Below are 23,661 nucleotides of genomic sequence, written 5' to 3'. Positions count from 1 at the left end.
CCAAAGTATTGGAAGAGATTGACAGACCTATGCAAACTTATGCTCAAGCTAGGGCATAACACGTCAACCAGTAGAGATACTAGAAGGTCCAACACCATGGTGACAAGTGCCCTATCAGTCTTAATACATTACGCTTTCACTATATTTGTTTATGGTTCTACGCATTCTTTTATATCTGTTCCTTTTGTTACACAAGTAGGTTTGAACTAGAACCCTTATTGCATGTTTTGTATGTAAGTACCCCGCGGTGGTAGACTTAGTAGCTAAGGATAGAGTAGAAGATGGACAAGTAACTGTAGCTAATCTAATCGAACCTTAAACGTAAACCTGATAGTAGTTAGTATGACAAACTTTGATGTAATACCAAGTATGGATTGGTTAGCTGAAAACCACGCTAGTATAGACTGTCATACAAAGGAAGTAATATTTTCATCACTATTGGGACCCAACTTTAAGTTTAAAGGTACATGCACTGAGACAACCCCAAAGGTAGTCTCAATGATGAAAGTTAAGGGACTATTTCAACCAGGAGATTGGGCTATATTAGAGTGTGTCATAGATGTAAGATAGAAGAAAAAGACCTTTGACACAGTACCATTAGTGAATGAATTTCCAGACATTTTTCCAGAAGACCTACTAGGAATATCGCCTTCCTGAGTTGTAGATTTTGCCATAAAACTCGAGCCGGGAACTGGGCTTATTTTCAAAGCACCTTATTGCATGGCGCCAATAGAGCTTCAAGAACTCAAGGCGCATTTACAAAACCTAATAGACAAAGGTTTCATCCGACCAAGCATATCCCCTTGGGGTGCGTTGGTGTTGATTGTCAAGAATAAGGATAGCTTGATCCGCCTATGCATCAATCATAAAGAGCTAAATAAGAGGACGATAAAAAACAAGTACCCCTCCCTCGTATTGAAGACCTATTGACAAACTTAGGGAGGCGATGGTATTCTCCAAGATAGACCTTTGATCAGAATACCATCAAATTTCAAAGAAGAGGATGTACCAAAGACAATGTTTAGGGTGATGTACGGTCACTACGAGTTTGTAGTGATGTCGTTTGGCCTCACCAATGCTCCAACTGTGTTTATGAAATTAATGAATCGAGAGTTCAAGGAATGTCTAGACACTTTCGTTATTGTGTTCATAGACAATACCCTAGTATACTCGAAAACGGACCAAGAATACTAAGACCACCTTCGAAAAGTTCTAACCACCTTGAGAGAGAACAAGTTGTACGTCAAGTTCTCCAACTGCGAATTTTGGCTACGACAAGTCTCGTTCTTGGGACATATGGTGTCGAAAGATGAAATTTCCTTTGAAGCAGTTATGAAGTGGAAACAGCCAATCACAATTACAAGGGTGTTGAGCTTTTCGAGGTTAGCGGGGTACTATCGAAGATTCGTACAGGACTTCACTATGATAGTCTCACCACTTACGTAGCTAACAAGGAAGGGCGTACCATTTAGGTAGAGTGATGTGTGTGAGGCAAGCTTCCAAGACTTAAAGCAAAGGTTGGTAACAGACCTAGTGCTCACGGCACCAGAGAGTAAAAAAGGATACATAATCTATAGTGATGATTGTAAGAGGATTAGGATGTGTGTTGATGCAACACGGCAAGGTTTTTGCATACGTGTCCCGTCAGTTAAAATAATATGAGTAGAATTATCCCACACATGACCTAGAGTTCACCGCAGTAGTGTTCACATTAAAAATTAAGCGACACTACCTATATGGAAAGAAGACCAAAATTTACACCGACCACAAGAATTTGAAATAATTCTTCACCTAGAAAGAGATGAACATGAGGCAACGGAGATGGTTGAACTAATGAAAGGTTACGACACAGGCAACCAGTACCACCCTTGAAAAGATCGTTGATGTCCTAAGTCGAAAGGCGGCACACTTGTCGGCCCTCAATACTAAGGAGGTACGAGTAGAGATTTCAAGGGAGCTAACATAACTGTAGTGACTGAGGGAGTCATAGCACAGATGGCTCGACTCATAGTAAAACCCACACTCGGACAGAGGATTATTGTGTCCCAACGAGAGAAACCTAGCCTACATAAAATTCTGAGTCAGCTAGTAGAAGGTCTAGTGGACGGGTTCTCAAAATTGATGACAGACTATTGTGTTCCTAAGAGTGGCACAAATGAATCCCAGCAATAGAGGAGTTAATAAAAGAGATAGGGGACCTAGTATTCCTAAGAATGGCACCAATGAAGGGTGTCTTGAGGTTCGAGCGTAAAGGCAAACTAAATCTTTGATTTATTGGGCCCTTCCAAATTTTTTAGCGAATTGGTAAGTGACATATAGATTAGCTCTACCATCCTCCCTCTCAGATGCATACTATGTATTCCACGTGTTGATGCGGAGGAAATATATGATGGACCCTATCCATGTAATAGACTACGAGCCCCTTCAGCTTAATGAAGATTTGAGTTATGAAGAAAAGCCTATAAGAATCCTAGCTTATGAAGTGAAAACCCTACGCAATAGAGACATTGCTTTCTTCAAAGTGCTTTGGCGAAACCAACATACTGGAGGAAGCCACATGGGAGAGAGATGATGAGATAAGAGAAAAATATCCCGAATTAGTATAAGAGTCTGAGACTTTCAAGGAAAAAAGTTCTTTTTAAGGGTATATAATGTAAGGGATAAAAAAAATACTGAGTCACCAGAATTCTCATGCCTTCAATCCACACACACACCCTTGACTTCACAGCACGCTAAAGCATGACCCACAAATCTCAGCCATGCTCGTAGATCACCTGCAAGAGAGAAATACAGAGACAAAATGAGAGAGAGAGAATTCGAAGGTTTTCTAGTGAGGTCGATCCCACAAATCCAACGTCGAAATGACCAACCCATAGTGTGAAAAGAATCATCAACAATTGCACATACACGAGAGGTAAGCTTCCACGCTCCTAGATCACCTGCAAGAGAGAAATACAGAGACAGAATGAGAGAGAGAATTTGAAGGTTTTCTAGCGAGGTCGATCCCACAAATCCGACATCGAAATGACCAACCCACAGTGTGAAAAGAATCATCAACAATTGCACATACGCGAGAGGTAGCTATTTAGGTAAATCCCTAGGTTGAAATTCATTCCTAGTTTTTAGGTAACTATCTTTTATGTTAAACCCACACAATTAGATGAGTGGGAAGTACACGTCAGTGGAAGCCCTTTAATTACACACAATTAGATGAATGAAGCCCTTTAATTACACACAATTAGATGAATGGGAAGTCCACGTCGAGTGGGAGCCCTTCAATTAAGTTGCCCACTACTCTCCATTTTTAGGATTAAATTTGTTATTTAAATATTCTACTAAATGAGAAATAATAAATCGGGTCTTTAGTTCAAATATTTCTCTCTCCCTCTCTTTTCCGTTATTTTTTTGAAGAAGTTTTCCTTCGGCCGTTTTTTACTCCGTCAACGTTTTCCTCTCAATTGCCAGAAGTCAACAAGTGGTATCAGAGTCTAGTTTAATTCACGGGTGGTATATCATTACAGAGGGGGTTGACTTTATCAACAGTCAAGCTAAATAGCACAAGTAGTTAGAGCATCAATCTAACAACACACGCGTCTCTCTACACCAAGCGCACCGCGCAATTGGCCAAGGGGGTATCAAATCCCGTTGATTTATTTTTGTGCAACAATGCGGGAATCCAACATCGAGCAGTTGTGGAAGGAGCTCTCGGAGAGATCCGCTTTAAGGACAACGATTGGAAGGAAGACTGCGCAACGTCGAGCAGCGCAAGACGACGATTGGAAGAAAGACTGCGCAACGTCAAGCAGCGACAGAAGAATGTCGCTTCAGCTGTTGCCAAGGAGGGTCGTCTACTCCTCACTGAGGAGGAATGGAGTTGCAGTTTGAGTAAGTTCTTTTCATCATGCACTTCTTAAAAAGTCTAAACATTTCCTCATTATTGCTAGTAAATATTAAATCAGCAGTTGTGGAAGGAGCTCTCGGAGAGATCCGCTTTAAGGACGACGATTGGAAGGAAGACTTCGCAACGTCGAGCAGCGAAAGAAGAATGTCGTTTCAGCTGTCGACAAGAAGGGTCGTCTACTCCTCACTGAGGAGGAATGGAGTTGTAGTTTGAGTAATTTCTTTTCATCATGCACTTCTTAAAAAGTCCAAACATTTCATCATTATTGCTAGTAAATATTAAATCATCGACATACAAGCAAATAATGAGAATGTTACCTCCTTTTTAGTTTTCACAAACAATGTATGTTCATATGGGCATTTAATGAATCACATCTATGCGAGTGTACCATGCTCTCGGAGCTTGCTTCAAACCTATAGAACTTTCTTCAACGTATACACTTTTTCCTCTTTACCTTTTTGTACAAAACCATCTAGTTGCTCCACATATACTCTTCTTGAAACTCTCCATGTAAGAAGACCGATTTCACATCAAGTTGATAAATAGGTCATAATTTCTATGTTGCAATTGAAATTATAAGCCTTATAGTATCTTGACGTGCTATTAGTGCAAATACCCCCTTATACTCAATTCCATACTCCTATTTGTATCCTTTTGCAACTAGTCGTGCCTTGTACTTATCCACCTCACCATGTTCATTCAACTCGGTTTTGAAAACCTATTTTACTCCAATTTTTTCCTGTGAGCTCCCATGTCTTATTCTTCTATGTGGATTTGATTTTACTGTCCATGGCTTCTCTCCTTTTCTTCTCATTTGCTGCTTCTTCAAAATAATGCAAAATAAGCACTATCACTTGAGTCATTGTCCATCTCATAATCAATCATCCAAGTTGGTCTCCTCCTTGTTTTTTGGATTTCTTTGATTGTGATCATGATTTTCTTCTTCTACTGAACCTTCTTATTGGGCTTGTGATGAGCTCTCTTCATGCTCATAGTGAGGCTAAATAAGGGCTTCAGCTTGTTCTTCTTCAAGATCTATAGGAATTTGCTAATTCACAGTGATCTTTTCTTCCCCTTTCCAAGTCTTCTTTTCGTCAAAGATTAAATAGCGGCTTACCAATACCTTATTTGTCAAATGATCATAGAGCTTGTACGCCTTAGAAGTCTCGCTTACTCCAAGGAACACACATTTCAAACTCTTGTCCTCAAGTTTCTTCCTTATCTTGTAAAAAACATGTGCATATGCAATGCACCCAAAGATTCTAAAGTGATCTATGACAGGCTTCCTTCCACTCCATGCTTCTTGTGGAGTCATATCTCTAACAGAGAAAGTAGGGCTTCGGTTGAGAATGTGAACTGAATACATAACAGCTTCTGGCCAAAATTCCTTCGGAACTTCTCTTTTATTTAGCAAACATCGAACCATGTTGAGAATAATTCTGTTCTTCCTTTCGGCCACATCATTTTGTTGTGGTGTATATGCTGCTGTCTGCCTCGTTATGCCCTTCTCTTCACAAAATTTTGTAAACTCGTTAGAGAAAAACTCTCCGCCTCTGTCAATACTTAAAGCCTTAACTCCTCTTCCAGTTTCCATCTTCATCATAACACAAAATTTCTTGAAACAATCAAAGGCTTCTGAGTTTGCGTGCAAGAAATAAACCCATGTTTTTCTACTAAAATCATCGATGAGGATCATGAAATATTTCTTATTACCATTTGACGCGGGAGAAATCGGACCACATATGTCTGAATGAACCAACTCCAAAATTGTTTGAGCTCTTCTCGATTTTCTGGAAGGAAATGAATCTCTTTTCTACTTTGCTACCACACAGCTCTCACAAATTTCTGTTGGAGGAGTGATGTCTGGTAACCCAGTCACCATATTCTTTGAAAACAACGTCTTTAGCCCTTTAAAATGTAGATGACCATACCTAAAATGTCAAAGTCAATTGCTATCTTCTTTCTTCACCATCAAACTTTTGTCAACAATATTTAACGTCAACGGATATAACCGATTGGTGGTCATCTTCATCTTAGCGATTGATCCTCTTCTGGAGTCATAAATCTCACATTCATCCTTTTTAAATGTGATCACATAATCCTTCTCTTGCAATTGACCAATACTAAGCAAGTTGGCCTTCAAATCAGGAATGTAAAACACATTAGAAATCGACTCTACGAAGCCATTTCTAGTCTTGATATCTACTACTCCTTTCCCCATTACTTGGATTATTGTGTTGTTGCCAAGACAAATAGTAGTACGGAAAATTTCATCAAGAGTTGAGAAGAATTCCTTACAACCTGGCATATGGTTGCTACATCCAGAGTCTCGACCCACACACCTTGATCTGCAACTTTCATTGTATGGAATGACATTAACAAAGTTTCTTCTTCTCTCTTCTCTACAAAGTTGAATTGTTCTCCTTTCTCCTTTTTCAGCCTGGTATAGCATTCGTTCTTGTAATGTCCAAGGCGTCCACATCTGTAGCATTCCACCTTAGACTTGTAAAAATATCCCTTGCCTTTGTTGTCATAATCGTCTCTGACTAGATCTGTTGACCTGCCAACTTCTCTACTTCTTTTTCGACTGCCTCTTCCACGACCTCTGCTTCTTCTTTGCCCTCTACCTCTGGAGATTGAAGCTTCACCTGGTGTGAATATCTTTAAGGCTCATGCACTAGCAAGAAGCTTTGAAGTTCATCAATTTGCATCTCTTCGACATTATTTTTTCCTTTAATCGAACATACATTGTAATCCAACTTTGGAGTAAGAGACCGTAATGAATCACCATGCATCCTCATTGTATTTCCAAGACTCATAACTTTGCCAATATTATCATTCGCTGTTTCTCCCTTTTGCATCTGGAGAAATTCAAAGTCTCTTCTAATTGCTTGAAGTTGAGCACGTTTTACTCTCGTTGAGCCTTAGTACTTCCTCTTCATTGAATCTCAAATATCTTACGATGTCTTCTTCTGAAGCATTGTTTCCAAGATAGTTCGATCAATGGACTGGAATAACTAGTTTTTTTACCTTCAGGTTCTTCAACTTTGATGCTGCCAACCTTTGCTATTGAATAGTTGAGAGTACCTCGCCTTCACTTGGCTCTTCATAACCCGTCCACACCATATCAAAGAACTCCTTTGATCTGAAGAAATTTTCTATCAATATCGCCCAATGATCATAGTGACCATCGAATCTCGGGATAGCGGGTTGAACGAAGTTACCAACTTGTTTCTCTGCTGCCATTTTGCTGCTACAAGATCACTTTGATACTAGTTGTTGGTGACAGAGAAATTTGGTAGAACTTTTGGGAGAAAAGAACTTTGTATTACTAGGAAAGGATGCTAAATTGATTTTATACATCTTCCACCAATGCCAACATACATATATATATATATATATATATATATGGGACATTCTCTAATACCATTCACTATCCAAAAGTCATTCACCTCAGCAATTATAAATTAATGAACCTACATGTATCTATTCATACATGTATTATATATGTATCTACCAGTGACCCTTTAACAGATTTTGCTACTAAGGGCGATGGTGATGCCCCTTATGACCTGCTATCTCTACTACCACATCATGGCTGTCATGGAGAGGGAGAGATTATGTGGTCGTCGTGATTTTCAATGAGAACCTTCGTTCTCTCTCGATCTTTCTCAATCTCTTTCTCTCTCGGGTGTGTAGGTAACTTGGAGAGCAAAAGCAGAAATGGATGGGATGAATAAGGGCATGCAACTAGGGGTTTAAGGAGGTGTGCAGCGGTTTGTTTCCACGGATTCGGCGCCTCACCGGAAATCTTGTGATTTCCAGCAAGTTTTGAATTTTTTTTTTTTTTTTTCAAAATATCAATCGTTACATGTCCAATCTTCAAAAGAAAAAAAAAAAAAAAGCTGTGATGGATGTGCCATAATGGGTACTTTTCTTCCATCAAACTAATAAATTGTATTGATGACATTAAGGCTGCTATTACAAATGGTTCACATAATTGTACACACAATTCTAACTTTTTTCCTAAGTGGGATAAGCATATTGAAATTGAGTGTGTATGATTTGTTATCATTTTCCAGTTGACACTATTTGCTTACAATTTCATCTCTTCTAACTTACAAATTATTTTGCTTAACAAAATCACTCAATTTGACGTCTTCATCTTTTCTCTAATAAACTTTTCAATCAACTTATCATCACATTATCATAAGTGTTAGGGTGGGATTTGATTAAACTCATTTATATATTACCATCTTTATCTTTAAAAATCTAAAGTAATCTCTCTTTTATTTTTTAATATAGCCTATTTAAATATTATCTGTTATTCAAGCAATCTTCAACATGAAACCCTAGCCTTAAATTCTTTCAATATTTTCTGGAATCATATACTGAATGAAATTACAAGAAATCCAAACACCGAATCATCATAAGAGCCCCAACCAGGAATAGGGTATTGAAAACAAATATCACTGCACTATTGCTGCAATGAAAGTTCATTAATTATTACCCCTTTTCACCCAACAAAATCTTTAACGATATCAGAAAATATGAGAAAGTTGATATGACTTTTAACCCATACAATTTGTTTTTTTCTTTTAAGAAAGCTAAAAAAATTTACTCGATTCAAACTACAAATTTGAATACGAATCTATGACAATTGATATTTGGTGTCTAAAAAATATATATATTGTGAATGACTAAATTAACATCACAATTGATATATAATTTATCGTTCAATTTCAGCTATATGAAGATCAAAATTTGTTCTTATTTAATTTCAACTTTAAAATAATATTCTCTTTAATTTTCCCTTATAAAACATAACAATATCATTATTAATAATAAAATTCACAAAATCATTTTGTACAAATAAATTGTCAAAATTATTTACATTAATCGATAAGAAATCATTCCAAGGGAAAATAAGATTCACATTACCTGGTTCATCAAATATTTTAAGGTAATGTCGTTTGTTTGAGATTGAAATCATTTTATAAGCAAGATTGATTATGTCAAGTTTAAATAATTCGAAACATGTAACCTAAACTACATAGAATTGCAAAAAAACTTAACTCTCGATTAAAAAGAGCACAAATACTCTTTTTTACTACATTTTTCAAGTGTACCTTAAAAATACAACATGCATGGCTTTATATAGTTTCAAAATGAAAATTCTTAACCTTCCTGAACTATCCCAAGAGTTGTAACTTTCATACTTTATGACTATAATTAGCCACTATGTAAATGAAACCTTAAACAAAATAAAATAAAAAATCTTATACTACATTAATGAAATATCATAATTCTAAATTATCATCCACCCAAAATTTGTAACATTCGAGAATAAATGAAATTCATGGTCCTTAAAGTTCATATTGCATGACTAACGTGTCTTGGTTCATATCATAAATGATCTAATGTTACTTACATTCTTTTTAATCTTTTTAAGTATTTTTAGCAACATCATTTAATTGGAAAATTTTCTCTAAGAGTTTTAAAAAAAAAACAAATTTAAAAATTGGAAAGGTATAATTAGGATCATGATGAATAAAGTAAATATTTTGTATATGAAAAAATGGTAGGAGTAAAGAGAATAGATGGAAGCAAAATGTTATGATAGAGTTGAATAACGTCATGGGAAGGTGGGATTGATGTCATGATTTGAATTAAGTGGGCGTGTGATGGGGAGAATGAAAGTGGGTGGGAGGAGGCATCATCAAATCTTTGAAAAATGGGGTATTAAAAAAAAGGGTACTCTATACATATTAAACACATAGTACAATGTAAAGATAAAACTCAAAAGGATTGGGGACCAATGGAGCCATGCGTGTGACCACCAATGACCCTCAAAAGCTTCCACGCCTTACAAAAAGAATCTAAACCCAATTTTGCTAATATACAACAAACCCCTTTCCTTTTTCTTTTCAAACCCATTCATCACCAACCCTCTTCTTCAACCTTTTGAACCAGACACTCACAAAATCAACGCTTTCTTTACTTGCGTATGAATCTATTAGGGTAATCACTTTTTAAGATCAGCTTCTCTGTGTGTTTTCTGTGTGTTAAGAATTGTTGGAAGAAAGTTCCACCTCGGCTAATTTAGAAATTTTAGTTTTGAAAACAGGTGCTTAACTTTTGAGTAACCTTCTAGACGTGCTTAAAGAACAACAAAAAAGAAGGATTCTTCTAGAAACACAATTTAAAAGCCATTGAATGGTACAACAACATTGTAGGTTAATTTGGAGGTAGATGTTTGAAATTTGACTTGATTTTTTGTTAAGATATAATCATAGAAATTTAGACATGGGTTTGAAAGTCAAATTGGAATAAGAGAGGGAACTAAAAGTGTTATGTTCATAGGGCATAGAAGAGAAATTAGGAAAAGAAAAGGAAAGGAAATGTTGAAATGCTGAAAGACAAAAAGAAAGGGTGAAGAATATTATATTATATATGGTAGTGTTGAAAAGGGAAGTAGAAAAAGGTGAATAGGGTTAATGATTTGTGTTATTGCTTTAGTAAACCAAGCTCTGCGCCCATAAAACAGTGTAATTACGCAGAAGGTTGCCGGTGGTAAGAGAGCTTTTTAAGGCCATGCTTTATTCTACATCTTATTTTTTTAACATAAAAAGTCAGTTGGAACAGCCAAAAAGGAGCAAGGGAAAGGGAACCGCTTGCTTTAGCCCAACCACACCCCAGGCCTCAGCAACCCTACACGAGAGGAGAGGTCCGAGAGCTGCTTCTTCGAATACCGAGCATTTTATTTTATATATGCTTCTCATTTCTATAACTTCACTCCAAAAACCCACCTATTTTGTCAAACACTTGTGCCCTCTCCTCCTTTAATGCACCAAATCTTACCAACCCACTAGTTTATCATATTTGGAATTCATCCTAACTTTGTATCTACTAACTTTATCCAATCCTCGTTTGGATTGATTTTTCTTCTCGTCTACTCGGGTTTATTTGAATGAATTCTACTTCTCTTTTGTGTTTTTAGTCTTTACGTTCTAAAGCTAAAGCTGATTTTATGTCACTCCTGAAAAAATTGACCCACGGTCAAAGTAAGCTGATGAAGAAAGCAATGAAGCTTTACAAATACAATCATTTTACATGTTCCTTTTGTGTATGAGAAAGGAAGTTGATTGATTTAATATAAGAAACTAGGTTAAGCCATTAGGTATTAAAAGTAATTGATATACTAAAACCGAGATTCTTTTTGTATTTATTGTAATAAGATTGAAAGGAAGAGAGAGACATAGATGTAATATGATCCATAGTTAAACAAGAATATATTAAAAGGAAGGGTGAACGGTGAACCCAAGGGGGGGAGTTAATAATGAGATGATGTTAGGGGGGAGAGAGAGAAAGAGTGTGTTCCAAGACACAATGATTACATGGTGTTGGGGAAGCTGAAAGGGTGGGCGTGGAATTGGAATTAGCCAAGCCTGTGCAACAACGTGGGTGCCCTTGACCGACGGAGGAAGAGGAAAAGGCCCCTCCTTTTTCCTTTCCTTTCCATTTTTTCATTTTTCTTTATCATCGCCCCTTTTTGGCTTCTGGTCGGTCGACACTCTCTAATGCATTCTTTTTCTTCTCTCTCTCTCTCTCTCTCTCTTTTATATCCATTATAATACTTCTTCAACCCATCACATCGCCCAACACATCTAATTATAACATGTTTAACTCACCTCTTTAATCTTCAGAGGCTTTATGTAATTTCATCCACATGAGTCAAACACAAGGGTTGAGTCACGAGTAAAAGAGACTAAAGTCACCTTAAATGTATTTTCACATATAGTCTTTCTAAATTTCATTCCAAGTTTCATATATTTCCAACATTCCAATTTTCAATGGGTTTTTACAACTTCTAAGTTTCAATGGATTTAATTTTCTTATGTTGGTTTGAATTTTGTAATAACAAATGTTTTTTTACATTTGGATTGATTTTTTTGTGCTAATTGGACTAACTTATATTTATGTCATATGGGTTATTTTATTTTTGTTCATCGTCATTATTATTGATTCATATATTTATTTATTAATTGAAAAAAAACAATCAATCACTATTTTTTTAGTGTTATTTTTCATAAATTTGAAAAACATGTAATCAAGTTTTGTTTTTGTAATTTAGATATAGATTAATTTATATTTTGTTTACTATTATGAGTGAAACGACTTTATTAACAAACAACAGTTTACAACAAGTTCCAACTTTAATTGCTAATAACATGAGTCAATCAACATCAATCAATAGTTTTAGGTTGAAAAAATAAAAAATTATACATTAAAGTTATCTTTAAAATAACTATTTTTTAAAAAGAATAATAAAGGAAAAAAAATCACTAGAGAGTTCCTACCCATTCTTCACAAAAATAAATAAGAAATTTAGCAGCAATCGATAATGAAATAGGTGGAGGGAAGGGGGAGAAGACTTCTCTATCTACCCTGCTCCATAAACATGTGTAGTCATGAGATGGGATTGTTGAAGGTATTGAGATATGAGCAGGCTGCCTATTTATAGCTATTATACAATTGGTGGATATATTTGCTGATTTTATACCTATTAAACTGAAAACATATATATACTCTTACCCATTACCTTAGGTGTGTACTTTGTTTATTTTCTATATTGTTTATTGATCTACATAGCTGAAGTCATTAATATAAACATTTAGCCAATATTCCTTCTTGCATTTTTCCTCTCTTGTTTGTTGTGTTCATCTTTATCGAGTGTGTGCATTGTTATGCAATCCTAACAACTAGTATCAGAGCTAGGCAACATCCACCACGATTTGTGAAGATAGGAATTTCAAAGATTGAAATTGAGAAGTTTGATGGATCAAATTTTGGTTCATGAAAGATGCAGATTGAAAATTATCTGTACTAGAAAGATCTTCACGAATCCCTGTTGAGGGTGAAGCAGGTTACGATGACCATGGAGCAGTGAAAGCTCAAGGATCGGCAGGCCCTAGAATCATCCAGTTGATGTTGTCCAGAAACGTGACATTGAACATCATAATGGAGAAGACAACATCAGATATGTTGAAGGTACTGTTGAACATTTACAAAAAATCGTCAGTTATGAACAAGTGGTACTTGATGCAAAGATTGTTCAATCTACAAATGTCTGAAGGTGGATCTATTGCGGATCATATAAATGAATTCAATATGATTGTAAGTCAATTGAGTTCAGTGGACATTAATTTTGAAGATGAAATTAAAGCATTGATTTTGATGTCATCGTTACCCGAGTCGTGGGATATTGTTGTTGCCGCGATCAGCAGTTCCCGAGAATCTAAGAAACTGAAGTTCGATGAAATACGAGATGCAGTTCTCAACGAAAGTATTTGCAAATGAGAAACTGAAGATTCATCTAATAGTCTCTCAGTGTTGACCAGGGGGGAAGAAGTAAATCAAAATGCAAAAAAAAAAAAAGGTTGATCAGAATCAAAGAACTGTAAAAAATTTCCAAACAAACCAAACGTAACATGTTGGAATTGTGGAGAAAATAATCACTTTCAGGCAGATTGTACAAGACCAGAGAGGAAGCAGAATCACAAATTAGAGGAGGATTTTGATTCTATAAATTCAGTAAAAGACATAGGGGATGCTCTAATCCTCAATGTAGATAGTCTGATTGAATTCCAGATTTTAGATTCAAGTGCATCTTTTCATTCGTCTCCAAATAAAGAGTTGTTTCAGAATTTCAAGTCTAAAAATTTGAGAAAACGTATCTTGCCGACAAGAAAGCGACATAGGGGATGCTCTAATCCTCAATGTGGATAGTCTGATTGAATTCCGGATTTTAGATTCAAGTGTATCTTTTCATTCGTCTCCAAATAAAGAGTTGTTTCAGAATTTTAAGTCTAAAAATTTGAGAAAGCGTATCTTGCCGACAAGAAAGCCTTGGGAATTGAATGAAATGAGGATGTCTGCATAAAAACTCCCGCAGAAAATCAGTGGACATGAAAGGATGTCAAACATATTCCTGGTCTTAAGAAGAACCTGATCTCTATTGGTCAATTGGACAGCAGAGGTTATGCAATAGATTTTGGGAAGAGTTCGTGGAAAATTGTGAATGGTACTATGGTGGTAGCTTGTGGCACAAAATCTGAAACTTTATACACTACTAGAGGGTGCATGAACATGGCTGCTGTTGATAAAAGTGCTTCAAATTCAAGTCTATGGCACAATAGGCTTGGACATATGAGCGTCAAAGGAATGAAGATGTTGTCTGCAAAAGAAGTTTTAGAAGGTTTAAAATCTGTTGATATGGGTTCTTATGGGAGCTACGTTATGAGCAAATAGAAACGAGTTAGCTTTACAAAAGCTACCAGAGAATTGAAGAAAGTACGGTTGGAAATGGTTCACACAGACATTTGGGGACCATCTCCAGTTTCATCACTGGGTGGACCAAAGTTCTTCATCACCTTCATCGATGATTTCAGCAAGAAAGTATTGATTTATTTCTTGAAACACAAAACAGATGTGTTTGTGACCTTCAAGAAGTGAAAAACTGAAGTTGAAAATCAGACGGCTTGAAGATCAAATGCCTGAGGTCAAACAATGGAGAAGAGTACGACAAGTCAAAATTGAAAGCATTTTGTGCAGCTGAGTGAATTAGATTAACGAGGATAGTTCCTAGTAAAGCAAGAAAAAATGGTGTTGCTAAAAAGATGAACTGAACATTGAACGAGCAGGCAAGGAGTATGAGGATTCATTCCGAATTGCCAAAGACATTCTGGGTCGATGCTGTAAATATAGCAGTCTACTTGATCAATTGAAGGCCGTCAGTACCCTTGGAGTATAAGTTGCCAGAAGAAGTATGGACAAGAAAAGAACTCAATTATTCTCACTTGAGAACTTTTAGCTGCACTACGTATGTTCGTGTTTATCCAGAAAAGAGCGACAAGCTTGACGTTGAGCCTATGAAGTGTTACCTCATAGGCTATGATTTTGACATGTTGGGGTACAAGTTTTGGGACGTCAAGAACAAAAGAATCGTGAGACATTGTGATGTGACTTTTGATAAAAATGTCCTATACAAGGATAAAGAAAAGAAATGTTCTACGACAACAAAGCAAGTAGGAGTTGATGTTGAGTTGCAAAAAAATTCACTTAGTGATGTTGTAGTAGATACTCGAGGAACCTTTGAGATTGTTGTTGAGGAACCAGAGGTGGAGCAAGTGACACTTGAGAAGGTGTTAAAAAAATCATCTAGAGCTATCAAAGTACCAAATGGGTATGTACCTTCATTACAGTACCTATTGCTAATTTATGAAGGGAAACTAGAGCCCTTTGATGAAGTCGTACAGTTGAAAAATACAACCAAGTGGGAGCAAGCCATGGATGATGGGATGTTTAGGCTTCAGAAATGCGTTGTTCTTTTATCTACTAAGGCTAAGTATGTAGGTAATAGCTGAAGCTGGAAAGAAGATGATATGGATGATAGACTATCTAGAAGAATTGGACAAAAAGCAGCATGAGAAGATTTTTTATACATATAGTTAGAGTGTCATACAATTGTTGAGAAAACTAATCTATCATTCAAAGATAAAACACAGAAGACGATATCATTTCACTCGCATGTCAGTGGAAGATGGTGATGTGTTTGGATAAGATAGAGGGTGCAAAGCATCCACCAAACATGTTCCCAAAATGTGTTGATGTTGGAACATTGAGGTTGTGTGAAGACTCTAGATACTAATTGTGGTATTCTATATATAGTTTTAATTCTATCACAATGAAATAAATTATAAATTGGCAGCAGACTCCGTAATCTCAACCATATATATAGTAAATGACTATTTATGGGAAAAAGCGGTAGCTATATATGATAGATATTTATACATAGTAGGTGGTTCTTCATTCTCAGTATTTTGTCTCGGTGTACATACTTGAAGTTACCGATATAAACTTTTAGCCAATATTCCCTATTGCATTTTCTCTTTCTTGTTATTTGTGTTTATCTTGATCGAATGTGTGCGTTATTATGCGATCCTAACATAAGATTTATATTTGCACAATCCATACTCAAACCGTGCAAGATTCAAGCTTGAACTAAGGTTAGGTCGAGGTGAGTTGGTCAAATGATGAAAGTAACTTGTGGGGGTTGGTTTGATCTCCTTTGGCCCACACTTAACTCATTTGAGATGCACTTAATAATTAAGACATTAATAATGTTGTAAAAGTTAGATAGTTTAAAAAATCCCACACTCCTCATGCCTCTTTTTAACTAAAAAAATAAAAATAAAAAAACAACTTAAAACATTCATCGGCTAAAATCCAAAACGTCCATTCAATCATCATCTAAAACATTCATTTTAGTTTTATCAAGTTTACATAGTTCTTGTATTTACAAAACATCAATTTTGATATCTTTAATGGTAAAAAGTAACCATTTTTGATCCTTTGAAGTCTAAAATAAATTCTTTAAACAAATATAAATGCATTACATAGGTATTATTATTTGAATTAAGTGAAGAATCATAATGTTGTTGAAGCATGTTAATCTTACCATCTAGAAAGATGAAGTGGAACAAAAGTGTATTTAATAATGATTATGTAACACAATCGAGAAACCTAAGGTGTGTTTGTGTGTGTACATATTATATATATATATATATATATCGAGAGAGAGAGAGAGAGAGAGAGAGAGAGAGGGTTTTGGTGTAAAGAAAGAAAGAGAAGTGGACAAAGAATGCCTTAAGAAGAAAGGAAAGGAAAGGAAAGGAAAAGGAAAGGGGGCGCCTATGGATGCTGCGTCGTCTATATATTTAGCGTAGTGGAAGGGTTGAAAAACCAAAGCTGCTCCTACCTTTGATCTCAACCAACTCAAACCCATCATCCTTTTCAAACTCCCACTGCCCACGCACCAACCAGATCTTAACCACAAGGGTTTTGTTTTTGGGGTATTATGAAGGAGGAAGGAGAGTGCTTTCAGGGGTTTCAAGAGCACCTCCTAATGCAACAATTCCAGACTATGCAACAAAACAGCGACGTTTTTGGAGTAGGAGGTGGAGGAGGAGGAGGAGGCTTGATTTTTCCTGAAGTTTCTCCTATGATGTTTACGCCTCCGTGGACCGCGACCACAACCATCCCTCAAGTCCACCACGACCCCTTCATCCCGCCGCCGCCCCCACCTTCCTACGCCAGCTTCTTCAATAGGAGAAGTGCTTCTCTGCAGTTCCCTTACGATATTGGGAACAATAGCCTTGGAATTGGGCAGATGGGTCAGCCTGGGTCTGGCCCCTTTGGCCTGCAGGCCGAGCTGAGTAAGATGAGCGCTCAAGAAATAATGGACGCCAAAGCTCTTGCTGCCTCTAAAAGCCATAGTGAAGCTGAGAGAAGAAGAAGAGAGAGAATCAATAATCATCTTGCTAAGTTACGAAGCTTACTCCCAAGTACCACCAAAGTAAGTTCTTTTTGTTCCTCAAATTAAACCCAAAAACAAATGGAAACAATTTCTTTACTTCAAAATCACTCCCAAATTGAGCTATTTTTTGTTTTGTATGTTATGGAATTTTCTAAAATCCAAGATTTTTATACATTTTTTTTTTTTTTTTTCCACATGCGATATAAAATGGAAGCTCTTATTCAATCAATTTCATTAAAATTGAATAAATTCATCTAATATATTTTCTACTATTCTCAAAGAAATCATTTTTACAATGTTTTTTGCAGACGGACAAGGCATCCTTGCTTGCAGAGGTAATTCAACATGTAAAAGAGCTGAAACGCCAGACCACATTGATAGCTGATGTAAGTCCAGTTCCGACCGAGCTCGACGAGCTATCAGTTGACGTCGATGCATCGGACGAGGACGGTAAGTTCGTGATAAAAGCCTCACTTTGTTGTGAGGACAGGTCTGATCTTCTCCCACAGATCATTAAAACCCTGAAATCCCTCCGCTTGAGAACCCTAAAAGCGGAGATCACGACACTGGGCGGCCGAGTAAAGAACGTACTGTTTATCACCGGGGACGACGACTCCTCCAGCGACCAAGAGGAGGCTGAACAGCAGCAGCACCAATACAGCATCAGTTCCATTCAGGAAGCCCTAAAGGGAGTGATGGAAAAGGTTTGTAGCGAAGACCAATCATCCTCAGGCAGCATCAAAAGACAAAGGACCAATAATCACAACAACGTCAATATTTAGGAGGAGAGGTGGGTTTAAGTGTGACATAAAATTATGATATTTGTTAAAATAGTATGTTAAGTGTGTTAGGATTAAAAATGTGACATAAAATTATGATCTTTGTTTTGGTGTGGCTTTCGTATGTACAATTATTATTATTATGTGTACTAGAGAGCAGTGGATGAGAAGGGAATGTAATGATGTTTGTGATGGAAAAGGGTAAGGATCTTTTTCGTGGGGAGGAAACCAAAATATGAGGATCGAAGATAGAAATTTGTGATTTTGAGTATTAGAAGTGAAATGAATGTGTATTGAGGTTTCAGAAGGATCTGAGTTTGGTCCCAAATTTGCAGAGGGAGTTTGGGTTTGTTTTGTAGTCAAGTGTGTGGCTGGCAGAGCAGCTGCTGTCTCTTTACAGTTTTTATTGGTGGGAATTATGTCATGGATGAGACAATGTTAACGACATCTAGGTTTGTCATATGTTCACAGAATTCTAGTGGACCAACAACCCAACTTTAAATTATTTTGTGTTGTTATTGTTGTAGTATGAATATATATATATATATATGCTTCAGTTTATGTGTCTTTTCAAACATGTAAGAGATTATGTTTTGAAAAGCGATGTATTTTTACGGTAGATTTGACGATATATAATATTTTTTATCCCTAAAGTTTTCAATCTTGTCATATGAATTTTTACTTTAAACTCGAATAAGATTGAATTTTTTTTATATTTTATCTTCGTTAACTTGAATAAGCTAGTAGTGTAATGATCCAACTTTTTAGACTTGGATCAATTGCACAAAGACAAACTTCATACTTCTAGGTTTATTAAGAAAAAATAAAAAACCGTTAGAAAAATAAATCTTATTCCCATCAACCAAACATCAAAATCATAAAATTAAAAGTCAACCATCCATCCTTCCTCTGGAACCTTTCTCTTTACTTAAAAACTTTTTGAAAAGAGAAAGTATTTAAAATCACTTCGTAAGTAACTTTTCGAGTTAGGATTGGATATGCACACCACTATACATAAAATAGAGGAACTAAATACATAAAATAGAGGAACTAAATAGAGGAACCCAAAATTGGTCTACCTCCCATACAACTTTTGTTTACACATATTAGTAGTTTCACAAAAGATAAAATACACTCTTGGTACAATTCTCCAAATCAATAATTAATTGCACAAAATCAAATAGACCACATAGCCTATGGTATAATATCATATACATAAGTATTTGCACAAAGTTTTGAATCACGGAGCTCGTGTAAGAACGTCCCATAATTTCTCAAAATAACATTTCATTACAGTATAATAAGGTGCATCCATATCTAATAATTTTAAAAATCAAAATATTTGTATCCCTCACCTAATTGAGTCCCTAGCAACAACTTCTTTGACACAAATGTCAGTCCAATTTAGTCGGATTCCTGCCTGATTCCTCTGATATTTCATCGCCTTTTTTCTCTCCTCTTCATGTCGTCTCCAACGCCGTCCTTTTTCCTCCTCTACTTCTTTGCTGGCCTCTTTTCTTCACTCCCACGAGGTTTTGCAACACGTTGATGCCTACAATGATAGATCCGTGAAGTTCTCAAAAACTCAAAACTCAGATCTGATTTCCGATTATTATGAACGTTGGTAAGACGTGAAATGTACCTTCTGTATACGTGCAGTCGTCAACAATCTCTTTCGTGGCGTGGTTCTTGCGTGGTTTATTTTTCTAAACGGACTGTTACAAGTCCACTGGACTACATCATTAATATTTGGTGTTCAAGGAAAGGTTTTTGTTCCTCCATTAAAAAAAAAATCAAATTAGCTTAAGGGTTTATACTATTACTCCTTTTAGACCTGGATTAAATTACTATATTTAGGATACATTTTACTATAAATTAGTCTAAGAACCTCTTCGAAAATCTAATTCATGAAAATTATACAAGTTGTTGGCATTAATGAGTCAAAAATCTCAGTCACTCATAACAACCATGTTGAAACATCGAGGAAATCTTTGACCCTTATCCTTCTTGGTTCATACCTCTTCTTCATTGCTACATTGATTAGTTCCTGATATTCAGTAAATCGCCACTTGGACCAATCATTTCCTCATAACACTCTAATATGTTAAATAGAAAATGTTAGGGGGTTTGAAGTCTTAACTAGTAACTCGCGTATCTATGGCTTGGTCTACCTCAACTCTACTCATCGTTCTATCCATAATCTTAAGAACTTGAAATGGGTTCATGACTCGGACTCTTTATTGAAATCAACCTCTAGTGTTGATACTAATGCTTAAAAACTTCAAATACTTAATTCAACTTTAATTCCCAACTTTCCCACTCCCCATAAGATAACCCCCCTTTTGGTTCATGGTTTTGTACTGAAGACCTTGGTTCTTGTCCTTTATACACTCCCTTGGGAGATATGTAGGGTCCTATGGTTAGTGAACAACTCAATTCTTACTTCTGCCTTAGGCTTCATGCGCTCCCCCACGACATGGTCTGATGCCTGCATCTAAGACTTTGGATTGCATGCATTCCCTACAACGTGGTTTGTGCTATAGGACCATGTTACACTAAATATTAGGAGGTCTTTTAAGGTATTTTGGGTAGAGTGGTACATAGCAGTCTTCATGTCATAGTAGATTTAGGGCTTGGGTGGTGCATTTTTTGCGTGATCCTTGTTCATAAGGCGTCATCTTAGTTCATAGGTTTCTTGGGTTCAAGATTTAAGAATTCTTTATTAAGTCTTGAAGTACACTCGAGAAAAAATTCTTAACTTTAAAGTCCTAATCTATATGAGTCATAAACATTTCTTCACATGCATAAATCTTTCATAAGCATCTCGTACCCATAAAAACGTTGGTTTCTTGTAAGGGGTCTTCAAGGATATTTTCATCATTTTCCTCTAGGTTCATACCTCAAATATGTTCTAATCCTCTTGTGATCTTGTATTATTAAGGTCATAAATAAGTCTCTTATAAAGTTTCATAGCATTTGGTGTCCTTTAAGGTCTTGGAAACATTTTATAAGTTTTATAGGGGTGTTTTGATCATTTACCACTCCACAATCTTAAGTTAAATCCTTAACATATTACAATGGTCTTGAAACTTTGCATAATCTCTTTAACCCATAGAGTATAGCTCTGCATAAGATTTCATGTCTAGGTCACTTAAGTCATAAATTAGTGGTATGTATCTACGGGAGCATTTTGCTCATTTTACATCTATCCTTGGTCTAGTCCCTTAACTTAATTTGACCTCCACCAAATTTCATACATAACCTTATATTTCATTTAAGCCTTCTATTAAACTTTCATGAGCACAAAATCTATTTCATAGGTCATTTTAAAGTCACTTGAATCAAGCAATTCGTCCTGTTTAGGCCCCTAACTTTTGGTTCTCGACTTGCTCTTGCATAAATATTTTAAATGTTAACTTAGAATTCACATAGATTCGTAGGCCGTAGGCCATTTCTACCCGTAAAACTTGGAGAAAAGTCCTAATTGTCTATAATAGGAAATCTCTAACACTTAAAATCTATTTTCAAATAAGCATCTTGAAACCTTAACTACCTTTGAAACTTCTTGACATAGCTAAGAAAATCCAATGTCAAGTTACTAAAAAAAAGTTGGTTCATACTGCACAATTGAAATGTATTCATGTAGGATCAGGAAGATTGCCGTGGAATTTCTATTGGTTTAGAGACAAATTTTAAATTTTTAATTATCGTGAATTTCCACCCAAATCAATTTTAAATCCTGGTTTCCTAAACATATATTGCATATATTGGAGTTAACACCTTTATCTAAATGGTGACTAGATACTTTTAACCCTCATAACTTTCATACTTGCCATTGTTCTCAAGTTTGGCTTTATATATCACAATTGTGTCCCTTTCTTCCTTTCATTACTTCCAAAACTCTACTTCTATTGAATGCACTCATAGTGATCACAAATTAGTTCAAGTATAGTGTTTAAAGTTTTATGATGTTAGCTTGCCAATTTTCCACTTGATAAGTCCAAATCACTCGATGTTCATACCAACACTTTAACTTCCTATTATGTACTTCATAGTGGCATAATCTTTCTTCAACCTCGTTACACTCAAATATCTATAACATCCTATGAATATTACTGTTTAACATGTCCTCTTAGAAAATTTTTATTTAAAATAATTTACTCACTAGTATATGGGTAGTTTTCCTATGATCATAACATTATATCGTTATCTAACTTTTGAAAACTACTTTCATGCATATATTAAGTAGCCTACTAACAATTTTCATGAGACTATAACTTCATAATCACATTAAGAATCTTGTTAAATCTAAATATGTCTGGAATCATAGTACTCACGTTCCAAACATAATAAATCATAATATAACATAACAATGTCCTTTATTATCTTTGGTCAGGCATATTTGATGGACGCGTCTGCTGAGGAGCCATGAAAGTATGTTGTGCTTACTAAATCATAATATAACATAACATCGTAAGCTAGTCTACATAATCAATAAACCTAGAACTCTTATACCAACTGTGACGACCTTATTTTCTTACTAAAATAGAGATACTATTACATGCATGGCATGACTAATATGCACGAAAAAAAATCATTAAAACATTTCAAAATAATGTCATGACTTATACATTCATTTAAAATAACATTGTCTAACAACATAATAAATAGACACCCTAATCTACCTAAGACTAACCGAGCTTCGCTTCCATGGTCGTAGTAACAACGTTGTCATCTATGTAGAGGTGTCTTACCATTACTTGAAAATAATGACTTAGTATTTTAAGAAACCCCACTATTGAGGTCAGAAAATGCATACAAATGTAATCATGGTGGAACCTATCCTTTTATAATATATCAAAGCAAGGCATTGGACTTTGCTTTCTAGTCCTAGCAAAGTTAGATGTGTGGTACTTCCCCCACACACAACCCACATACGCGCACATGGATCCACCATGCAGGCTCATAACGTACTCCTTGGGCCTGGCTCATTGGGCTAGCATGCTCTCATGCCACCAAACACCACGGAGGGAAAAGACCCATGTAATATAATAAAAAAACATAAATATGGTAAGGTACACATCCATACTAATCATTGGGCTAGCGTGCTCTCATGCCACCAAACACCGCCGAGGGAAAAGACACATGTAATATAATCACAAACATAAATATTGTAACGACCCTAAATTTCCACATACTCAGAGTCGCTACTAAGGTCTCATGCTCATCTATAATGCAAAAATATAACTCTTACATTAACATCATTTATAACGTAAACTTCGAAAAGCGCTTGGAACAACTTCTTCTTTGAAAAACAAAGTCGTGGTCTATTGTGTTTAAACACGAAATACTGAAATTTAGAGAAAATAAAAACAAACACAGAATAATTAGAAACAATGAAATGCAAAACAGTCTATTCTAACCTAAAACTAGGAATTTAAATATGAGTCTACCCTATGCATGTGCCACAGTCTCTGTTCGTGATGCCGTCGCCCTCCGTACAATTGCGCCTTACCTTTACCTGAAAAAAAATGATGTGGCATACGACCTGAGTGTTTCGAAGAATACTCAGTAAGTGACCCTACTATAGGTGCAAATGCAAA

At 36.0% G+C, this 23,661-nt stretch overlaps 1 protein-coding gene across 1 annotated transcript; it reads left to right on the top strand.

Annotated features, from left to right (window-relative positions):
• The first annotated feature begins 16,609 nt into the window (after positions 1-16,609).
• LOC111436554 (transcription factor bHLH30-like) lies at positions 16,610-18,503 on the top strand. The gene is made up of 2 exons (XM_023074298.1): positions 16,610-17,318; positions 17,588-18,503. Exons 1-2 carry the CDS (start codon positions 16,821-16,823, stop codon positions 18,059-18,061), a joined length of 972 nt encoding a protein of 323 aa, XP_022930066.1. The 5' UTR covers positions 16,610-16,820; the 3' UTR covers positions 18,062-18,503.
• The last annotated feature ends 5,158 nt before the right edge of the window (positions 18,504-23,661 follow it).

Source organism: Cucurbita moschata, unplaced genomic scaffold (assembly GCF_002738365.1).
Source record: "Cucurbita moschata cultivar Rifu unplaced genomic scaffold, Cmos_1.0 Cmo_Scf00056, whole genome shotgun sequence".
Lineage (NCBI taxonomy): Eukaryota > Viridiplantae > Streptophyta > Magnoliopsida > Cucurbitales > Cucurbitaceae > Cucurbita > Cucurbita moschata.
This window is presented reverse-complemented; position numbering and strand designations above follow the sequence as displayed.